This window comes from Chlamydotis macqueenii, chromosome 1 (assembly GCF_036417535.1).
Source record: "Chlamydotis macqueenii isolate bChlMac1 chromosome 1, bChlMac1.mat, whole genome shotgun sequence".
NCBI lineage: Eukaryota > Metazoa > Chordata > Aves > Otidiformes > Otididae > Chlamydotis > Chlamydotis macqueenii.
In genome coordinates this window covers 54610416-54627506 of record NC_141556.1, presented here as the reverse complement: position 1 = coordinate 54627506, position 17091 = coordinate 54610416, and the positions used below count along the sequence as shown (strand labels likewise).

Sequence of the window (17091 nt, the reverse complement as noted above, 5' to 3'; positions counted from 1 at the left end):
TAAATCACTACAAACACTGCTCTTAAGTGTCACTGTTAAGTAACTCAGTGGTGCTATCTCAAAGGGAACTTACCGATCTCTCAGTTCTTTCTGTGTGAGGGCAGGGCATTATCTTAATAATGCATGCGCTCCAAAGCACTTTCAATCCGACAGAATACACCAACCCCTTTATGTTAAGGCAGCTTGCACTTAAATGAAATATTGCTTTTTGAAACCGAAGTCATTAAGGAGTTTGTGGCTGTGCCACAGTCATTACAACTCCACATGGTTTTGCCTTTGAAGATCTTTGGACAGTCTTTTGTAATCAGAAAGCTTCTCCTAGAGCACATGTGCATGTTAAAACTCTTAATAACCAAATGTTAGTTTTTAAATGACTGAACTGCTAAGTAACCATCTTAAGAGACCAGTATATATCCTTGTTAAGTTATTGGACAATGTGGTTTCTTTTTTTTATTTTTATTTTTATTTTGTGTTATTAATTTTTGTTTGTTGTTGCTGGTTTTTGTTTGTTTTTAATACAATTAAGGATGTGCTGTTTACACCCCACAAGAAAAAGCAGAAAGAGTCCTTATGGAAAAAAACAAATATATTGAACACATACCAATCAAATGGTACAGATATGGGACTGGCTTTGATTTCAAAATTTAAGTAGAAATAAAAAAAAAGATGTAATGCAACAGCTGTTCAATTTCCAAGTCTAAATAGGCACTGTAAGAAGACATTTCCACTTTCTCCAGCACACATTCCTGTCTAAATGCTCCCAACTGTAATCAACTCCTAGGTTCCCAAACAAAAATTAAAAAAAAAAAAAAAAAAAAAAAAAAAAATCATCACTGGGAACATAACCTTAGAGTAAAAGTTAATATCCATCCACCCACCCTCTTACAAAAAAAAAGCAAACAAAAAATTCCCCCAAATACAACCTTTCAGTGCTGCTGTTTTGACTGGAGCAGAATTGGAGAACTTATAAAGGTTCAAAAGCACCCAAGGCAAGTAGTACAATATAATTTGTTCACTAACTTGTATTGGAAAGGAGATTAAAAACATTAAGATCTGCATCTTGGTACATAAAACTGCTGTCCTGAATAAAGAGAAATCTTTCAGAAAAGTTTTACAACTTGGTGGAAGTCCAGGACCCAGCTTTAGGCATCATTAATTGATGGGGTTTAATTCTGACTTGGTTATAACCACTTTTATATACTGTACATCTACCCTAGTTGGATCAGTGTCTGGAACTGCTCACTGGTGTCCCTTTGAACAACTGTAAACTAAACCATAGTATGCAACTCCATAGGAAGCTAGAGATCAGGTGAATATACAGCCAGTTATATCTCCCCTGCTTCACGCTCTTCTGAGCTCCTCGGGTCTTCCGATCTGCCATTAGCGCTTTCGTAAGAACGTTTCTTGTCTTTGAAATCTCGCGGTGACCTCTCTCTCGAGCTTCTATCTTTATCACGTGATGTTCTATCACGGTCTCTTGAACGTTCTTTGTCTCTGGAAGATCTTTCTTTTGAGGATCTGAAAAGTGCAGTAAATTTGAGAATTCAAGTTAGTCACAAATCTGTAGGTATCAAACAGCATTTTGATTTTATGTTTTTCTTCTTTTTCCAACCCACTTTAGATTCATTTAAGAAACCAGAAATCTTTCTACTTTTCTCCCTTTCCTACTTCCAACTTCAAAAGTCAAATATTGATGTGGGCAGAATTTAATCTACACTTATTACAGAGTCCAGATTAAGGTCAACGTGCTTCACTCTTATTTTCAACCTCCACCTTCAAGCTTGCAGTAACAGAAGTTTAATTGAAATTTCTCATCTGTAGTCTCTAGCTTGAGAAGAATGTCTAGCCTACCTCAGATGCATAAATTACAAACTAAAAAAAAAAGTGTTCAAAAAATGGGAGTTTCATAAAAAGCAGGGGGAAATTAAACTCGTGTAATTCCAAAATGACAAATGCATAATTCTATTAAATGACAAATAAAAAAAAAATCTGGAATCTGTGTTACAATTAGATTTTGTTAAAAGAATTATCCCTTGTGTGATTTTGCAATGTTGAGGTGGCACTATTTTAAGATATTTAACTCTTAAATTAGGCATCTCCAAAACCTTTACAATGGAGCCAGAAAAGAGCTGTTCTGTTTAACAATCCACATAATTTAAAATTAAATGAGCTGCCTGTATTGGGAAAATTAGAATTAGACATCCTGCTCTATATTTCCTCACAAACTACACCTAAGCCTGTTGTTGAAAAATATCACATACTCATTTTAAGATGTACTGCAATCATAAGAGAATCTAGTATATTCACAGAAAAATCTTTATAGTATGCTGTTAAGCTAGCCACTAATTTCTTAGGCAAAAGACCTGGTACACTAGACAGCGAGACTGTACTCTTTCCACTTACAGAAAACTACTGTCATCACCTCAAAGCTTCAAAACTAAAGTTTGCAAAATGCTCCTGCACTAATTTCCTTTTATAAGTTTACAAAGAAGTGACCTTCCATTTTAGCTCCTCAGCTGGAAAGATTACTTTCCCTACAACATTTTTGCAAGGCTTAGTATTTGCAAACACTGAGATCCAGAGACATTACTCCTATTCCACAAACTACATGTCCACTAACAAGAGGAGCTACATGCCAATTAAGAAGTTAATACTGGAGTTAGTACAGCTGTTTCACGCATATTTTGCGCTGCAAGTCCCCTGCAGAAGTAACAATGCTTCCGAACAGATTGATTCAGGCTAACTCTAAGTAATTAATCCTAGAACAGGCAAACAGATAGGACGGCTGGACGAATGCATCTTATATTCCTCCATAAATGTGTTGAATGAAAAGCCGAAGCTGTACATGGCATCACATCCTATCTCTCTACAGGTAAGTCTCTAATCAGCTGACAAGAAGATTGGCTTTAATGAATCACAGTATAGTGACATGAAAGTTTATACAATTGCTTTAGCAAGCAGTATTACTACCAGAAGACTTAGAACTAAAATACCACTTCCTGTCTTTCTCAAGGGCAAGGTATAGCCTTTACAATCAGAACCTCTACTAGACTTACATTATCTAGAATGCTTGGAAAGCATTACTTCCTAACTCATCAAGTGGATTCCTTCAGCAGAAATCGCCACCTTCACCGGATATGTAGGCAGCATCAACACTGTCACATTCCCTAACTATGAATTGTGTTATACTATGTGATACTGGTTCCAGGACAGTATCTGTGGATGCCTGCATTGAGTTTTAGGACAAAAAACTATAAGTAGTCTTGGAAAAAAATCCTAGAGCAGCCAGTCAGACCTAGGAAAACAGGGAGAGATACTCCCTGCCCTCCAGCTTTCTCCTCAAAAGAAAAAGTCTGTACTGTCTGTACTTCTCTACCACATCCTGGTTGTCAACCAGGATCTGAAGGATATTTTAAAATAAAGTTGTCTAAATGCTAAGAATGGGATCTATCTCACCCAGCTTTAAATGTCTGCAGTGTAGACATCTAAGCTAATCAGCCAGATTTCCTTAACAGTCAGCAGAAGAAACAGACACTTTAAGGCATAATTTATGTCATCTTAAAATAGACAGAAAATTATGTCAAATGAGTCTGTAATGAGACTCATGAGATTTACATCTGACCTAGTCATCTAACACCACCTTATCACTCCAGGTATTCTATTTGTCCATACAGTGTCTGTACGGGAGTATGTTAGCCCTTGTCACATGAATTCTTACAAGTGAGCTCAAGCATCCTGACACAACCATCTCTCAATTTACCCACACTTAGGTCTGCTGTCATGACTAATCTTATCATTGAGTATGCATCTCAACATCTAACTGCAAATATTCACTTTCTCATTGCAAATCAAGAAGCACAAGTTACATGCTTTGTTTCTAAGGAGATGAAAGATGATTCATTTTAGTTATTTAGAACTTATAGTTAACAGCAAGGAAAAGTAGAACTTTATTTAGACCTGCTCTTGATAAGCCAGTAATCCAAGCCCCGGTAGACCTAGGGTTCCTATTACCTTAAGCATGTTGCTGTTATTACCAGATGGGTTCCCATTATCTTAGACACATTTGCTGCTATTGCCAGATACTTTGTATACATTCAATTGTACCCACAGAGCACGGAGGTTGGCTCTTTATATTGATAAATTTGAAATGAGAATCCAGCCATTAAGAGATTTAAATCTATCCACCTGTTCAGAGGGTGAACAATGACACAAACTAAAGAAAACACATTTGTCAGACCAACGTATATATTTGTAGAATTTTCTCAGATACAGCACAGAATAAACATCCCTTTACTTTCAGAATGAAGAAGTATCCGAGAGGCGGCAGGTTTTCATTTATGTGAAAGGCTCTTCGGAAAATACTTTCTGAAGAAGGGTGGGCAGGAAAACCTGAAGGAACTGCATGGTTTGCTGCAAACAATAACACCCAGCACATGTTTGCCTGTGATAATGTTGTTATACAGAAAAAAAATGGGAAAATTGCTTCCAGGAGAAGCATTCTCCAGAGTTTCTCCAGTAAGGAGTCTAATTGTGTAGTATGCTTACATGTTGAAGCCATAATGGAGGCAATCAAAACTGAAAAAAATCCAGACACATCAACAGCTTTTACAGCAGGATTCAGCAGCCTACAATAACTGTATTTTCTCGTACTTTAACCAAGCCCAAAAACCACACTGAAGGCTTTAGGTTAACATAAAATGATGCAACTTTTCCCATACAGCAACCACCATTCCACACTTATCTTAAGGCCCTAGAATTAGTGGCACCATGGGCTGCCATGGCTGCAGCTTTCAGCTATCTTTCTGTTGCTCCTCGTGTCACACACTGTTTGTCTGCAAGAGTTTAGCAAAAGCACCAAGTTACCCAGATCTGGATTTATTTGGTTATTCAAAACCAAAAGGCTATGACTCCTCCCTGAACAAGTTAACTTGCTGGAGTGTCTTATTTTCCAGAGCATTCTTTGCCAGAATTCCTTGCACAACTGAATGCTTTGAGCTTAAGGAAGACTGGCTTAAATAAAAATATTTCATATCAGGATTTTAAGAAATGCCTCAAAAAAAAAAAAAATTAAAACCACAATATACATACTTTTAAAAGTAAAAATTTTGCTTAACCTCAGAGAAATAAGACGCATGATCTGCTAATGATGGCACAGTAATTTTTTCCCTCAACAGTAATGCCAAACTCTTATTTGTACCAAGGATTCTTCCAGCACATGTGTATCTCATTCCCTCAGGGCAGGAACTGACATCAGGAGAAATATTTACAGTACTGATTATCATAAAAGTTGAAATCTTGTACCCTGAAGTATGTTGTATTTTTTAACTCATTCACACAAAACAAAGCTTGAAGGGCTTATCCTTTGACAGCATCTTGCAACAGGACACTGGCTTCATCTTCAAATTACCTTGTGCTTTTTCAATTCACCTTTGGCAGCTGAGACTGACTGTTATATAGATAGCACCAATGGTCAACACCATTTCCTTGTTCTTACATATTTCTCTGACAACATATAGAAGACAATGCATCATTTGCATTGTGCATATCGTATTGGAGAGTTTGAACAACGACGATGACAATCCTAGAACAATCCATCAGCCTAGTTTTATTTGAAGGAGTGAAATTGAGTCTTGCAAGGCTAGACTTCAAAGTTGAAGAATTAAAGGCAATTTGAGCATATGCTCTATACATTGGTTCATCCAAGTTAACAAACATGTTGACTCAAAGGAAAATGTCTATTTTAAGACTGAAAAACCAGAGGTTTGAAGATTTGCTAATCTGCCATTACAAATGCCTCAAAGAGGCAGGCTCTTTAGGGTAATTGTGATGACAGGCTACAATCAAGACGGAAATTGCTGAGTCTGCAATGTTGACTTTAGGACACTAAAGTAAAGAACACCTTGAAGAAATTTTTAATACCAGACACTAGTGATTATATCAGCTAGAGTGCTGGACATTTAAATTTTATCCATCTGCAACAAAAAGAACGAAACAAGACTTAGACCAACTCTGTCTTCTATGCTCTCTTACAGAGCACAATGTGACTACAGTCACCTACCTACTCCAGGAAGAAATGAGCCCATGAGATACTTTAATAGATTCAGCACATATTTCTCCATCCCTAGTGATTTAACCCCTAAAATAATTTGAATTATAAACCCTGCATGTGCAGCCACTACAAAACCAGATCTTTTATCCTAAGTCAGCACTCTGTCAGGGTTTTAAGACTGGGCATCCAGTCCAATATGCTGCTCTCAAATCTATGTCACCATGGCTGATGTATACAAGAGAGGAATCCTGGTTATGAGCAGACCTCCCTACCAGATACCTTGTTGTGCAATTCCAACGCTCTTTTTAAATTACGCTTGTCTCACTTATCTAAAATAAGCCAGCAAATCCTCAGTAGACAGCAATTGAGTCATTCAAAAGTAACAGCCCCAGACTGCTCTCTGCAGTAATCCTTCAATGAGAGATGGAGCCACTATCCTTGTAAAACAACATCTTCAGATGCAATGCAAGAAGTGTATTTTCAGGCATATCTAAACTTGTTTTCATCTGGCACAATACACAGTAGATGGGCTCCAGTGCTGAGAACGACAGCTCAAGGGGAAAACCAAACAGATGGCAGCAAGACGACTGCCAATATCCCTGGGTTCAAATGCAGATTGTTTCACTTTCTACACTGCAGGAAGCTGGTAGTATTATCATCTTGACCCCGATACCCTATATAACTCCTCCAAAACAGAAATAATACATAAAATTCTATTAATTTTTATTTTTTTAAAAATTTCACTACTGTATGTCAGATCATAGATATGCTAAAGGTGTAACTGAAATCTGCCACAGTCTTAAAATGGCTTTAAATTACTAAGTGATAAATGTAAACTTAATTTAGTGCAAAAATTCTCATCATGCATATAGGAAAAGTAATTTATTACTAGGCCAACATTTACCTCTTTTTGGAGCTGCGGTCTCGACTTCTCTCCCTGGAACTATGCCTGCTTCTATGATGGCTGCGACTCCGGCTGCGGCTGTTAGAGCGAGACCTGTGACGATGGCGTTTCTCATGGGATTTGGAACGAGTTCTTCTCTTTCGTTCCCGGGAGGCTGAGCGAGAGCGATGCCTGCGGCGATCTCGGGACCTAGATCTAGGAACCGAAAGGACTTAAGCCAGACATTGCATTCACCTAGCTACCCTATCAGTGTACTTTGAATTTTATGCACTCTATGCGTAAGCAAATCTGTACACACAGTGGTCCACAGTGTTCACAGCTACTGCATTGTCCTAGCACAGGCAGAGACGGGAAAGCAAAATTAGAAATCCTACAAACTCCTTTGTTTGTATGCAGACAATTCTACAGTTAATTCATGACTGTACGTAAGGCTACAGCATAGTCAATTCAGGCTTCTGAAAGGAATTAAAATATAGAAAAAAAATCTACATTTTAAAATTTTGAAATCTTGTCTTTATCAGGCAAAATTGTAGGACTTTGTGATGCAGTGATAGGGATCATCTATCAGAAGCTGCATTATCATGTTCTTAGAAAACAGGACTATATCCTTCCCCATAGCTACTACAATAAAACCAGTCTGTAACGTTCTAAACACCACACAAATTCATTATTTTTTTTTTTTTCCTTTTTTTTTTTAAAATCACTGTGCAAGAATACCTCACTGGTGACCTTCAACTGTGCAGTTTAGGAAGAAAAGTACTATTGATGGGTCACCTATCTGGTGCTTAGGACTTTAAAAACATGAGTTTTCACCAAAACACATTAACCACAAGCTTTTCTTTTGAACAAAGAGCAATTCTGTGTTCTAAGTGTTACTGGGGACAAAGTTCTTTTGTGGTAGCCACAAAATAGATGTACACATATAAACTCAGTAGCATGGTGATAAATACTGTATAAGCACACTAAGAGATGACTATGTAACAGAATGTTTTGCCTGTAAAGATGGACATCTTAAACTAACAGTGCTAGACAAACATATAATGTTCCAGCTTGTGAAAGGCTGGCTTCACTGTTGGTATTCCTTGTCTGCAGATTTACACACCTTTTGGTATGCTTGCTGTGGGATCTGGATCTGAAATAAACGGAAAATAGTAAATAATTTTTCTTACAGAATAAAATTATCAAATAAAGTACAATTTAGTAATAATAAATCAAACTAGCTGATCTCTTATTTTACTAGCAATTATTTAAAGGCCTTTCAATTGATGTTAACATCTTTAACATATTTACCAGGAAACACATCCCTCTGACAACTGTTTTCTGTTTGTTGGTTTTTACTTATTTTTGAGTCCATCATACTACAAACACAAAAGAATATCTAATCTGCTTTTTTACTCCCCAGAAAAAGCTTACAGTTCAAGTCAGTATTCCCTTATTTCTTGTCAAGCATGTATTATTAGACTGCAACAAATTTCAAAGTGTACATTGTTAACCTCTGAAGCTGACTTGCCAAGAGAACTGCAGTTCAGATTCTATTCCACTCTAGCCCCACAAGGCCTGGAAGCAACTATTTCATAGAAGAACAGGGAATTGGTTTCCTCAGTCATACATTCAACTACTTCCAGGTAAGGAAAAATTTTGAACATCTATAAAGAAAATAACTAACATCTAACAGATGTCAGAAACACACATGCGTGTAAGCTCACATCTGTCAGATCTCAAAACAAGGCACACACCTGAAAATTATTTCATTTAAAGGCCATTTGTTCAAACATGTAGAAACACTCCTATCTGTTGTTTTAAAAAAGGCTTTCTATGAAAACAATTCAGGTTTTAAGAGTTAGACATGAAATTCAATCTCAATCCTTGTAAGTTTCCAAGTAATGCACACTATTGTGATTCTCCAGATTTTAAAATGTGTACAAACTACATAATAGTCTTCTCATTAAACTTAAATAGGTCATTATGTAGACAGAATTAAAATAGATCCCTACCTCCTTAGTTTCTCCCTTTCTTCTCTTTCCCTCTCCTCTCTACGTTTCAGACGCTCCTGATTTCGTTTCTCCTGTTTATCAGCCACAATCCTCTAAAAGCAAAGGAATATATTCATTAAGTTTCATTTCAAAGTTTCTCAGATGAAGGTGCTATAAAAATAACCTAGGCAGTTAATATTAAGTTATTTCGTTCATGTATATTCCCTTTCCCTTGTGTATATTATTCCCTCTCTCTTCCTCAGTGTGTGTATATACACTTTTTTCTCCAAGAAACAGAAGTTATTGCAGAAGAGCTGCAGCAATGGGTGTTACATGAAGATGTGAATTATGTAGAGCTGTATTACGTTTTCCACAAAGGGGAATTCCAAGCAGTAAGTCATGACTTTAATGTCTTTCCATGCCAATCCTGTCATATTTTGGCCACTGGGGAAAGGCAGAAAGGAAATCAGAACTGTGAGAGTTAATTGTTTTATTAATTCCTTCAGCTACGCGGTGACATAAAGAAATCCTTAGTCTTAAAGGACTGGGTTGGGTTGATACCTAGCTTTGAGGCTACTTGTTTCTGTGTTGTGAACATGAGACATATAATTAGAGAGGATGCTTCAGTTGATAGCCCCCAGGTTGAACTCACTACTACTGGGGACAAGGCACGCTCAGTAGAGGGCCCTCAGATGTGGAACTCACAACTGGAGATCTGGCCAAACCCAAGTCTCGCCACCTTCTGGACATGATGCAAGAAATTCAACTCTTTGTAAAGACCTTCTTCTGAGATGTGGAATTGCCCCAGCAGCATCTTGATTAGATCTCTGAGGAGAGCTCTGAGGAAGGAGGGGATAGTTATTGTTTTCTTTTTTTGTTAGCGAAGTACTTCAAAAGATTATTTTATTGATGCTTTGGGAATGTGAAATAATTATCCATGCATTTTTTCCAAATGGTGTAAATAATCAGTTATTTCAACCCTTTATGTCAAATTATATCTATACTTCCTTGTACAATATCAGTAATTAAACTACAAGCAAAATTTCTTGTTCAAGTGACTCTCTACTTAATTTTATGGAGTGATGACAGGAAGCACACATGATCTGTTCTAACCATCTAAGGTTTCAGTTACAACAGCTATATTTAGGTGCCTAAATTGCCAATACAGTCAACAGAAAGAGCTGGGCTTTCCAAAGGGTATGTCACAGTATTCATGCAAGACAGCTGGAATATTATGAATTATAAACCAAGCCAATTTACTTAAACTCAGTGGCAGCATTTTCTGCTTTTAGGGCTTCAACTCATTTAGCTACTGTCTTTAGTGATTTCTACAGTTAAATGCTTAATTGAGCCTTGAACTCCATAATTTGCATATTAAGATCATAAATTGCATCAGTGTCCGAATCCATCCGCTTGAATACCAAAAGTCTAGAAAAAAATTCCAGTAAGTCTTTCCTCCAGTACAGGATTTCTGGTGAAAACAGTGTTGTTTAGGATAATATTCCAACTGGATTTCAAATCTTCACGCTATAGAGAACATGCAATCTCCCTGTAACAATTATTTTAATAGCTAGCTTTACTTCAAGATAAACATCTTTCTGTATTCTGACTTTGGATAGCTACAGTCTTGAGTTGTTGGAACTTATTTATTTAATCTATTGCCAGTTAAGCTTAAAAACCTTCAAAAATGACTTTTAAAAAAGGAATCTTTTTCAGTTGTTGGTACCTACAAACTGAAAGTCACCTCCTAATCTTTTTACGGATAAAATAAACAAATTGAATTTTAGTTTTTCACCATACATCAGGCTCCAAGTGCTTCTGTAGATGTTTTTTTTTTTTTTTTTAGAAAACTTTGCCACATGTTGTCACTCTCCTTACATAATGGTACCAAAAAAGAGGATGTCAACACCAGCCCTATTAACATTTTATCCCCTATATGTTCTTGTATTTTTAAAAGTCTCATTATTGCTTTTAGCCAATCAACTGGCTAAAAATAAAGTTCATTTGACTATCTCCTACGACTGCTAAATATGTTTCAACATCACGGTCATTCCAAATACAGTTCTCCATTTTAAAAGTGGAATCACACTCTTTGTTCCAGAGTTGCATTACTTTGAATGTGTTTTAACATACCTCAGTGTAAAAGAGGTCCTCTTATCAAATTATCCAGATAACTAATATTAAGTTAGAATGTTTAGTGTTTTGTAGACTAACGAAATCCCAGATTTTAAAGTAATATGAAAAAAATTCACATAACTAAGAAAGAAATAAGGCTGCCTGGCAAATACCTAAGTAGGAGCACACACACACATATATACACACACATGAAAATTATTTACCCTGAGTTCCTCAAGCTTCTCTCTTATTTCGATAAATCCTAAATGTAGTTTTCCTCCAAAGTGGTCAGCAAGTCGTCGGTCATTGTCATGAAGACCAAGATAGGCCGAGCACACTTCACAAACCCGTAGCTTCTGCTGCTGAAAGCTGGAGGCAGGCATAGAATTCCTGTATACTTCCTAGAAGAAACCAAATTTGCTGTTACTTCTCAGTGCAGAGAAATACAAAGATAACACTTTATCAAAGATATACTACAAATTGATAACTGAATTCAATGTACACCAGCACATCCTTTAGTTAATTCACATTATTACTAAATCAACTGTCTCATTAAGATATGAGGCAGGTTCCTTACTTTGAAGATTGGACATATTTAAAAGCAGGACATGATCAACTGGTTCTGCAAATTAAACATAGTGGGGTGATTATAACTGTTACTTAAGATCAGACTACTTAAAAGGATGAACAACTTTTTCATGTGCAACAATGAATACATGTTAACACTACAATTACTATGTTAATGTATTATGAAAACATTAAACTAGTTTTAAATCTGAACCCAGTTTAAAACAGTAGTAGTTCCCTGAGAAATCTACCTGCATTTTAGACTCTAATTAAACAAGTTATCTAAGCAAAATTTATCTACAGACACTCAGATGACAGACAAGCAAGACTGTCAGCAACCTCTCTGGTACCATTAGAACAACTGCAAGTGTTTGTTTCTATAAATTTAAGGATCTTGGAGAAATATAACACAGAGAAGCTCTTGGTGAGTTCTGCCACCTGAAAATTACAAACAGGACCATTTTGGCTTGCCTGAAACACAAGTCCTTGGCTAATTATCCTTCAGTGAAGACAATGTTTCACCTCACTGAAGCTTTCCAGCGTGAGCCACATCAGCACACCAGAAGGCACAACAGGGCTGCCACAGCAGGAGTTGTGAGACCCAACAAGATGAGTCCAACAGACACAGAGACACAACTGTAGTGTCCACAGACAAACCGGTCAATACAGCTAAACTAAGATAAACGCATCATCTGTGGAAGTGTGTATAATTTTAATAGGAGAGGAGTCTACTTAAAAGTAGAAACTTTAACTGTACAAGATGCTGCAAAGCAAATTCCATAGTTTTATATAAAGCAATTACTTAAGGACGTGACACCAGATAAGGTAATCTTGCATTACACAGATGCCAACCAATTTAACATTGGACCCTGCCCTATCCTTCCCCCAAGCCTTACACAATCAACTTACTTCTGCTTCTCTCTTCTTTACCCGAGCCTTCTCCACTTCATCCATGACTTTTTGAGACTCTTCCACATTTCCATCAGCTCCAAGTTGCTCTACTTTGGCCAGCAGTTTCCCAATTTCTTCATTCAATTCATGAACTCTTTCAGCCTTGAAATACAAATAAAAGTTTAACATAGGAAATGGTTTTAATTATGGAAAACAATCTGAACTACTACTGAGGTATTATACACAAAATAGGTAGGACAGAATTAAAAGAAACATGGAGATAACTTCTCCAGGTAAAACTGAAACAGAAGTTGCCTCATGTAAAAACACACAGATAAAGGCTGAGTTACCAAGTCTATGTACCAAGTCCAGAGCAGGATTTTGTTCAGAAACATTAAGAAATTCACACTGTTTTATCTATGCCACATAGTCTTGCAAAATTAGTATTTGTACAACCATTCCACCTTGTTTGTGCATACATGTGCAGAAAAATGAAAAAAGTTTTTTTCAGTTAGAAGATCTAGAGAAAAGCACATCAAGTTTTGTTTACTTTATGGATGAAGTTTTGATCAAAAGTGTAGGAATTACTAACATTTGTATGGCATGGTATCACAGAGAGTCAAGCTTCCTGTGCTCCAAAATATCAGAGGTCTCCTCCCTGTGTAATCCTCTCCATGCTTTAAAGGTAGTTTTTGGAACAACAGAGAAAACATCAAATTTTTCCCCCTCCTCAGTATGAATTCTCAGATTGGTAGCTTGACAAGCCTTAAAGTTGGCTCCTTAGAAAAAACAGACCTTCAAAGAGAGTTCAGTAATTAATTTTAGCTAATTCACATGCTTACTTTAGCTGCAACTTCAGCACTGATCTCTTCTTGGGTTTCTGCTAGTCTTTTCTTAGCCACTTCTGTTCTCCTGTCACAGTCTGCAATAAATGACTGCAGGTGGTCCATTGCCTGAAACATCAATAAGAACACTGATCAATGCTGTCAAAAAACTATGAATATTTCATTAGCCTTAACACTTTACAGGTTTATTAAGACTTAAACTTTCATAAGTTTTTATTAGTGAAACTTACAATGATCTAGCAGTTTATGATGACTATAATATGTGAATATTGTGAATAATACACAACATTTTAAAAATCGTAGTCTACAGGTTGTCATAAGTATTTGCAGAAATTTGGAAGTGAATCTGTCTTAAGTCTCCTCTAAGAATAAATAAACATTTCTAACATGCGTTAAAACTCTTCAAAGGATATTCAGGATTCAGGTTCACCTCACTCAGTCAATACATGCACTACTGTAACTTTTTTTTCTCTAGGGTTTTAAACTATTAAGCATATTAACACCATCCCTCCAAACAACAACAGAAAAACCCAAACCTTTTTGTCCTATTGAAGACTATAACTTCCTAGTCAGGAGTTCAAAACTGCATTACTCAAAATACAGTGTACTGAAACATAGCCTATGGCTTGTTATCCCCAATACAAAATTACTTGCTTCAATAAGCACAGAAGTTAAGACTCTCTTCAAAGCATACACAGCCTTAACATTCACTTGCTATTTGATAACATTAAAACAGTATCCAGGTTTACGGTAATTATTTTCTGTGGAAGGCTGTTAACAGTTCCACTTAAAGCTGACTACCAGTACAAATCAAATACTCATATATAATAACAAAGAGGTATGTATCTTTTATGTAACTGTGCAGGGGTTTCTCTGCCTCCTTCTATAAGATTATTTTCCAAAAGTCTTCCTTCCGTGGAAGGAACTTAACTTTTGTTGCTCAGTTTATCCACCTAGGTACACAAATTATGATCTCTCTCCACCATTAAGACAAAATACATACATCAAGCTCAAAGAAGAAATCTTGATCTTTGGATGCTATTTCATAGTCTGCCCTCAATGCGAGGTCATGCACCTTCAGACATTCTCCAAGGTCCATTCTCTGAAAAGAGACAGAGGGAAAGTGGTGTAGCTTTTCAGAAGTGTTACAAGGAATGAAGTTAGCATGATTTTCTTTAACATTCAAATACTTTGAAGCAAATAATCTCTGCTATGGGAATGAAAGGACAGTTTAATAAAGCTGTAAAACAATATCAGACCTTTAACAAACAGGTATGAATCTGGAAATAATAAAAGCAGACAGAATGAACAGCTTATGAAGGCTGTTTGCACTACAGAGTATCATTAATGTCCTGCAAAAATGTTGTTTTACTGAAAGTTTAAAAAAAATGACTGCAGTGGGACATCCTGCATTGAATTAAAACAGCTTAGGACAAACAAGTTCCCTGCAAATAAGTGGCAATTAAATGGTCAAAAGCTTGATTGGAACTATCTGCACTCTCTGTGATCATGTTCCAGTTATATTCATCACCTCAAAGAGCTACAACCACAGCATCACTGTAAGTGCTGCTTAAAAACTGTTCTTGAAGCATTTCAAGTAAGATAGCCAAAAATCAAATCTCAGCAAAACATTTTGCAGATGAGTGAAGATGGCCTGAGTGTTGGACTACATTCACGAATCAGGGAAGAAAAAGTATAGATACTTTACTTGTAATCTAAAATCATTCTAGAATGGGCAGGAAGGAAACATGAACTTAAAAGCAAGTAAACTGCATCACTAATCTTGCGTACAACACAAGAGAAGAGTGCCTAGAATCTTATCAGGTAACAAGTACTTTTTTGAAATTGAAATTCGCAGAGCATATAGCATACAAATTCTAATTCAATCTGTTCCCTGAAAATTTGTTTGGTGATCAAGACAGAGCAATGTACACATGACAAAACAAAAACCAACCCCCAAACAAAACAAAAACCCAAATAAACAAACCCCCAAAACCAATTTGTAATGGAAACAAAATTGAACAAAACCAAGGCAACCTCTCTGCAAAAGCTCAGGCTGATGTATAATTATTGAAAGTGATTTTTATTTGCATCACTTAAAACCAGCACAGTTTCAATTAAGTCTACTCTTGGCACTGCTCACTTACTACTAAGAAAAATTAAACCTTTCTGAACATTGAAAGCACATAAGCAAAGTTGCACTCTGATGGAAAAAGCTGTTACTGTTGTAGTTTAAGAGTTTTAGAACCAGAATGAAAATAATTAATAATTTGTGTTGTGAGTTTTGAAAATAAAAGATGAGTTTTAACTCAGAAACTGCTGCAAATCGCTTGGTATCTAAGCCAAACGAGTGCCTGTTTTTTTTTTTAAATAATGAAAATACTTGGATTTAAATAGCAATTCAAGCCTCACAAGCATAGTAAAAAACCAAACATCTCAATCAGTTTGACGTTCCAACAAATCCATTAAAGTAATTTCTACAGAATTTGTTCATTTATTTCAAATGTCAGAGACAGAAAATACATTCTTAAAATACAGAATTTTGGAAGTTTTTGATCAACTGTAGTTATTTAAATACCCTTCAGCCACCATAAATCTGTTTTCCAGAAAACACTTGATTGCAATAGAGAACATGTGATTACTATGCTAAAGAAAAAGATTAGCTTTTCCTTGTGCAACTACACAGGACTTCAGCAACTTTGTTAACTGATGCAAATCCACAAAGACCTTGCAGCTGAGTAATGTATTACACATGCCTATTTCCAAGTCATTAGACGCTGACATTATTTAAACCGCAGCATTCTTTCAGGAACGTACTTCAGTACTAGGGAAACAATATGAAAGAACATTTTAAAATTATATTAAAATTAGACACTTAAAAATCCTCCTAAAATTGTGAAAAGCTTATTCTTATGCTGATTCATCATTTATTCTGATAAGGTATTTAAGGTTATACTGTAAAACTCAAGGCCAATTATCTTTTAAGTGAAACACTCCAGTTCTAAATGCATAGATAAGGCTAGTGACACACTTTAATAGATCTGAATACGATGACAAAAAGCCTGAAACACATCCACCATAGTATCACAAGAATGCTATTTTAATATGCAATCTACATAAACTTTGAATAAATGCATGAAAAACTTCCATCACAGTCTACTACCTTGTGAATTCTGCTGACTTTACATGTGTTTTACGCTTCTTTTCCCTGAAAGGATGGTAATTACTCTGAGCTAGCATTACTCCTGAAAAAATTTTTGTCCTCCCTTCATCACTGTGCTGTGCCATCCCATACTGGCACATCTGCCTATGCAGTTGAACATAATCTGGGTACATAATGCATAAAATGTATCTCAGCAAATCAAAAACAGAGACAATTTTTCAGCAGTGTACCTTTGTCCAACTTGTCAGGCAGCCACATAAACAGATGTGCCAAGTGTAATAGTGGACTTAGGCAGCTAGGATCTCTTACAGTATCAATATGCCACTTCAGAAGCTCTAACTTCAGTAATACCAGCAGCAATTTTGAGAGATGGATGGGTCTTAAGGAGGATTTATTTTTGTTAGATGTCTCAATCAGAGGACAGGGAATTTTGGCTCCCCTTCCCTCCTTTGATCCAAGAGCGCAGCCTTAAAAATACTCATGTAGCATAACAGGGAGCAAGAACAAGCAGGTACAAGAGGAAAAAAAAAACTATTTTTCATTGGCTTTGCTGCTAGAGAAATTGTATCGTTGTTGGAACTGCT

General features: G+C 36.3%; 1 protein-coding gene across 5 annotated transcripts in view; it reads right to left on the bottom strand.

Moving 5' to 3' along the window:
* Window positions 1-568: 568 nt before the first annotated feature.
* Window positions 569-17091, bottom strand: part of LOC104484037 (putative RNA-binding protein Luc7-like 2) — a 38853-nt gene continuing 22330 nt past the window's right edge. For all 5 annotated transcript variants that reach the window (XM_086751690.1, XM_086751664.1, XM_086751672.1 and 2 more), the window contains 8 exons: window positions 14348-14446; window positions 13342-13452; window positions 12518-12661; window positions 11266-11442; window positions 8948-9039; window positions 8056-8085; window positions 6954-7148; window positions 569-1518 (listed from right to left, as the gene is read on the bottom strand). In XM_086751690.1, the coding sequence (XP_086607816.1) occupies window positions 1326-1518; window positions 6954-7148; window positions 8056-8085; window positions 8948-9039; window positions 11266-11442; window positions 12518-12661; window positions 13342-13452; window positions 14348-14446 (1041 nt within the window). In that variant the 3' untranslated portion in view covers window positions 569-1325. The remainder of the gene's footprint in view (window positions 1519-6953; window positions 7149-8055; window positions 8086-8947; window positions 9040-11265; window positions 11443-12517; window positions 12662-13341; window positions 13453-14347; window positions 14447-17091) is intronic.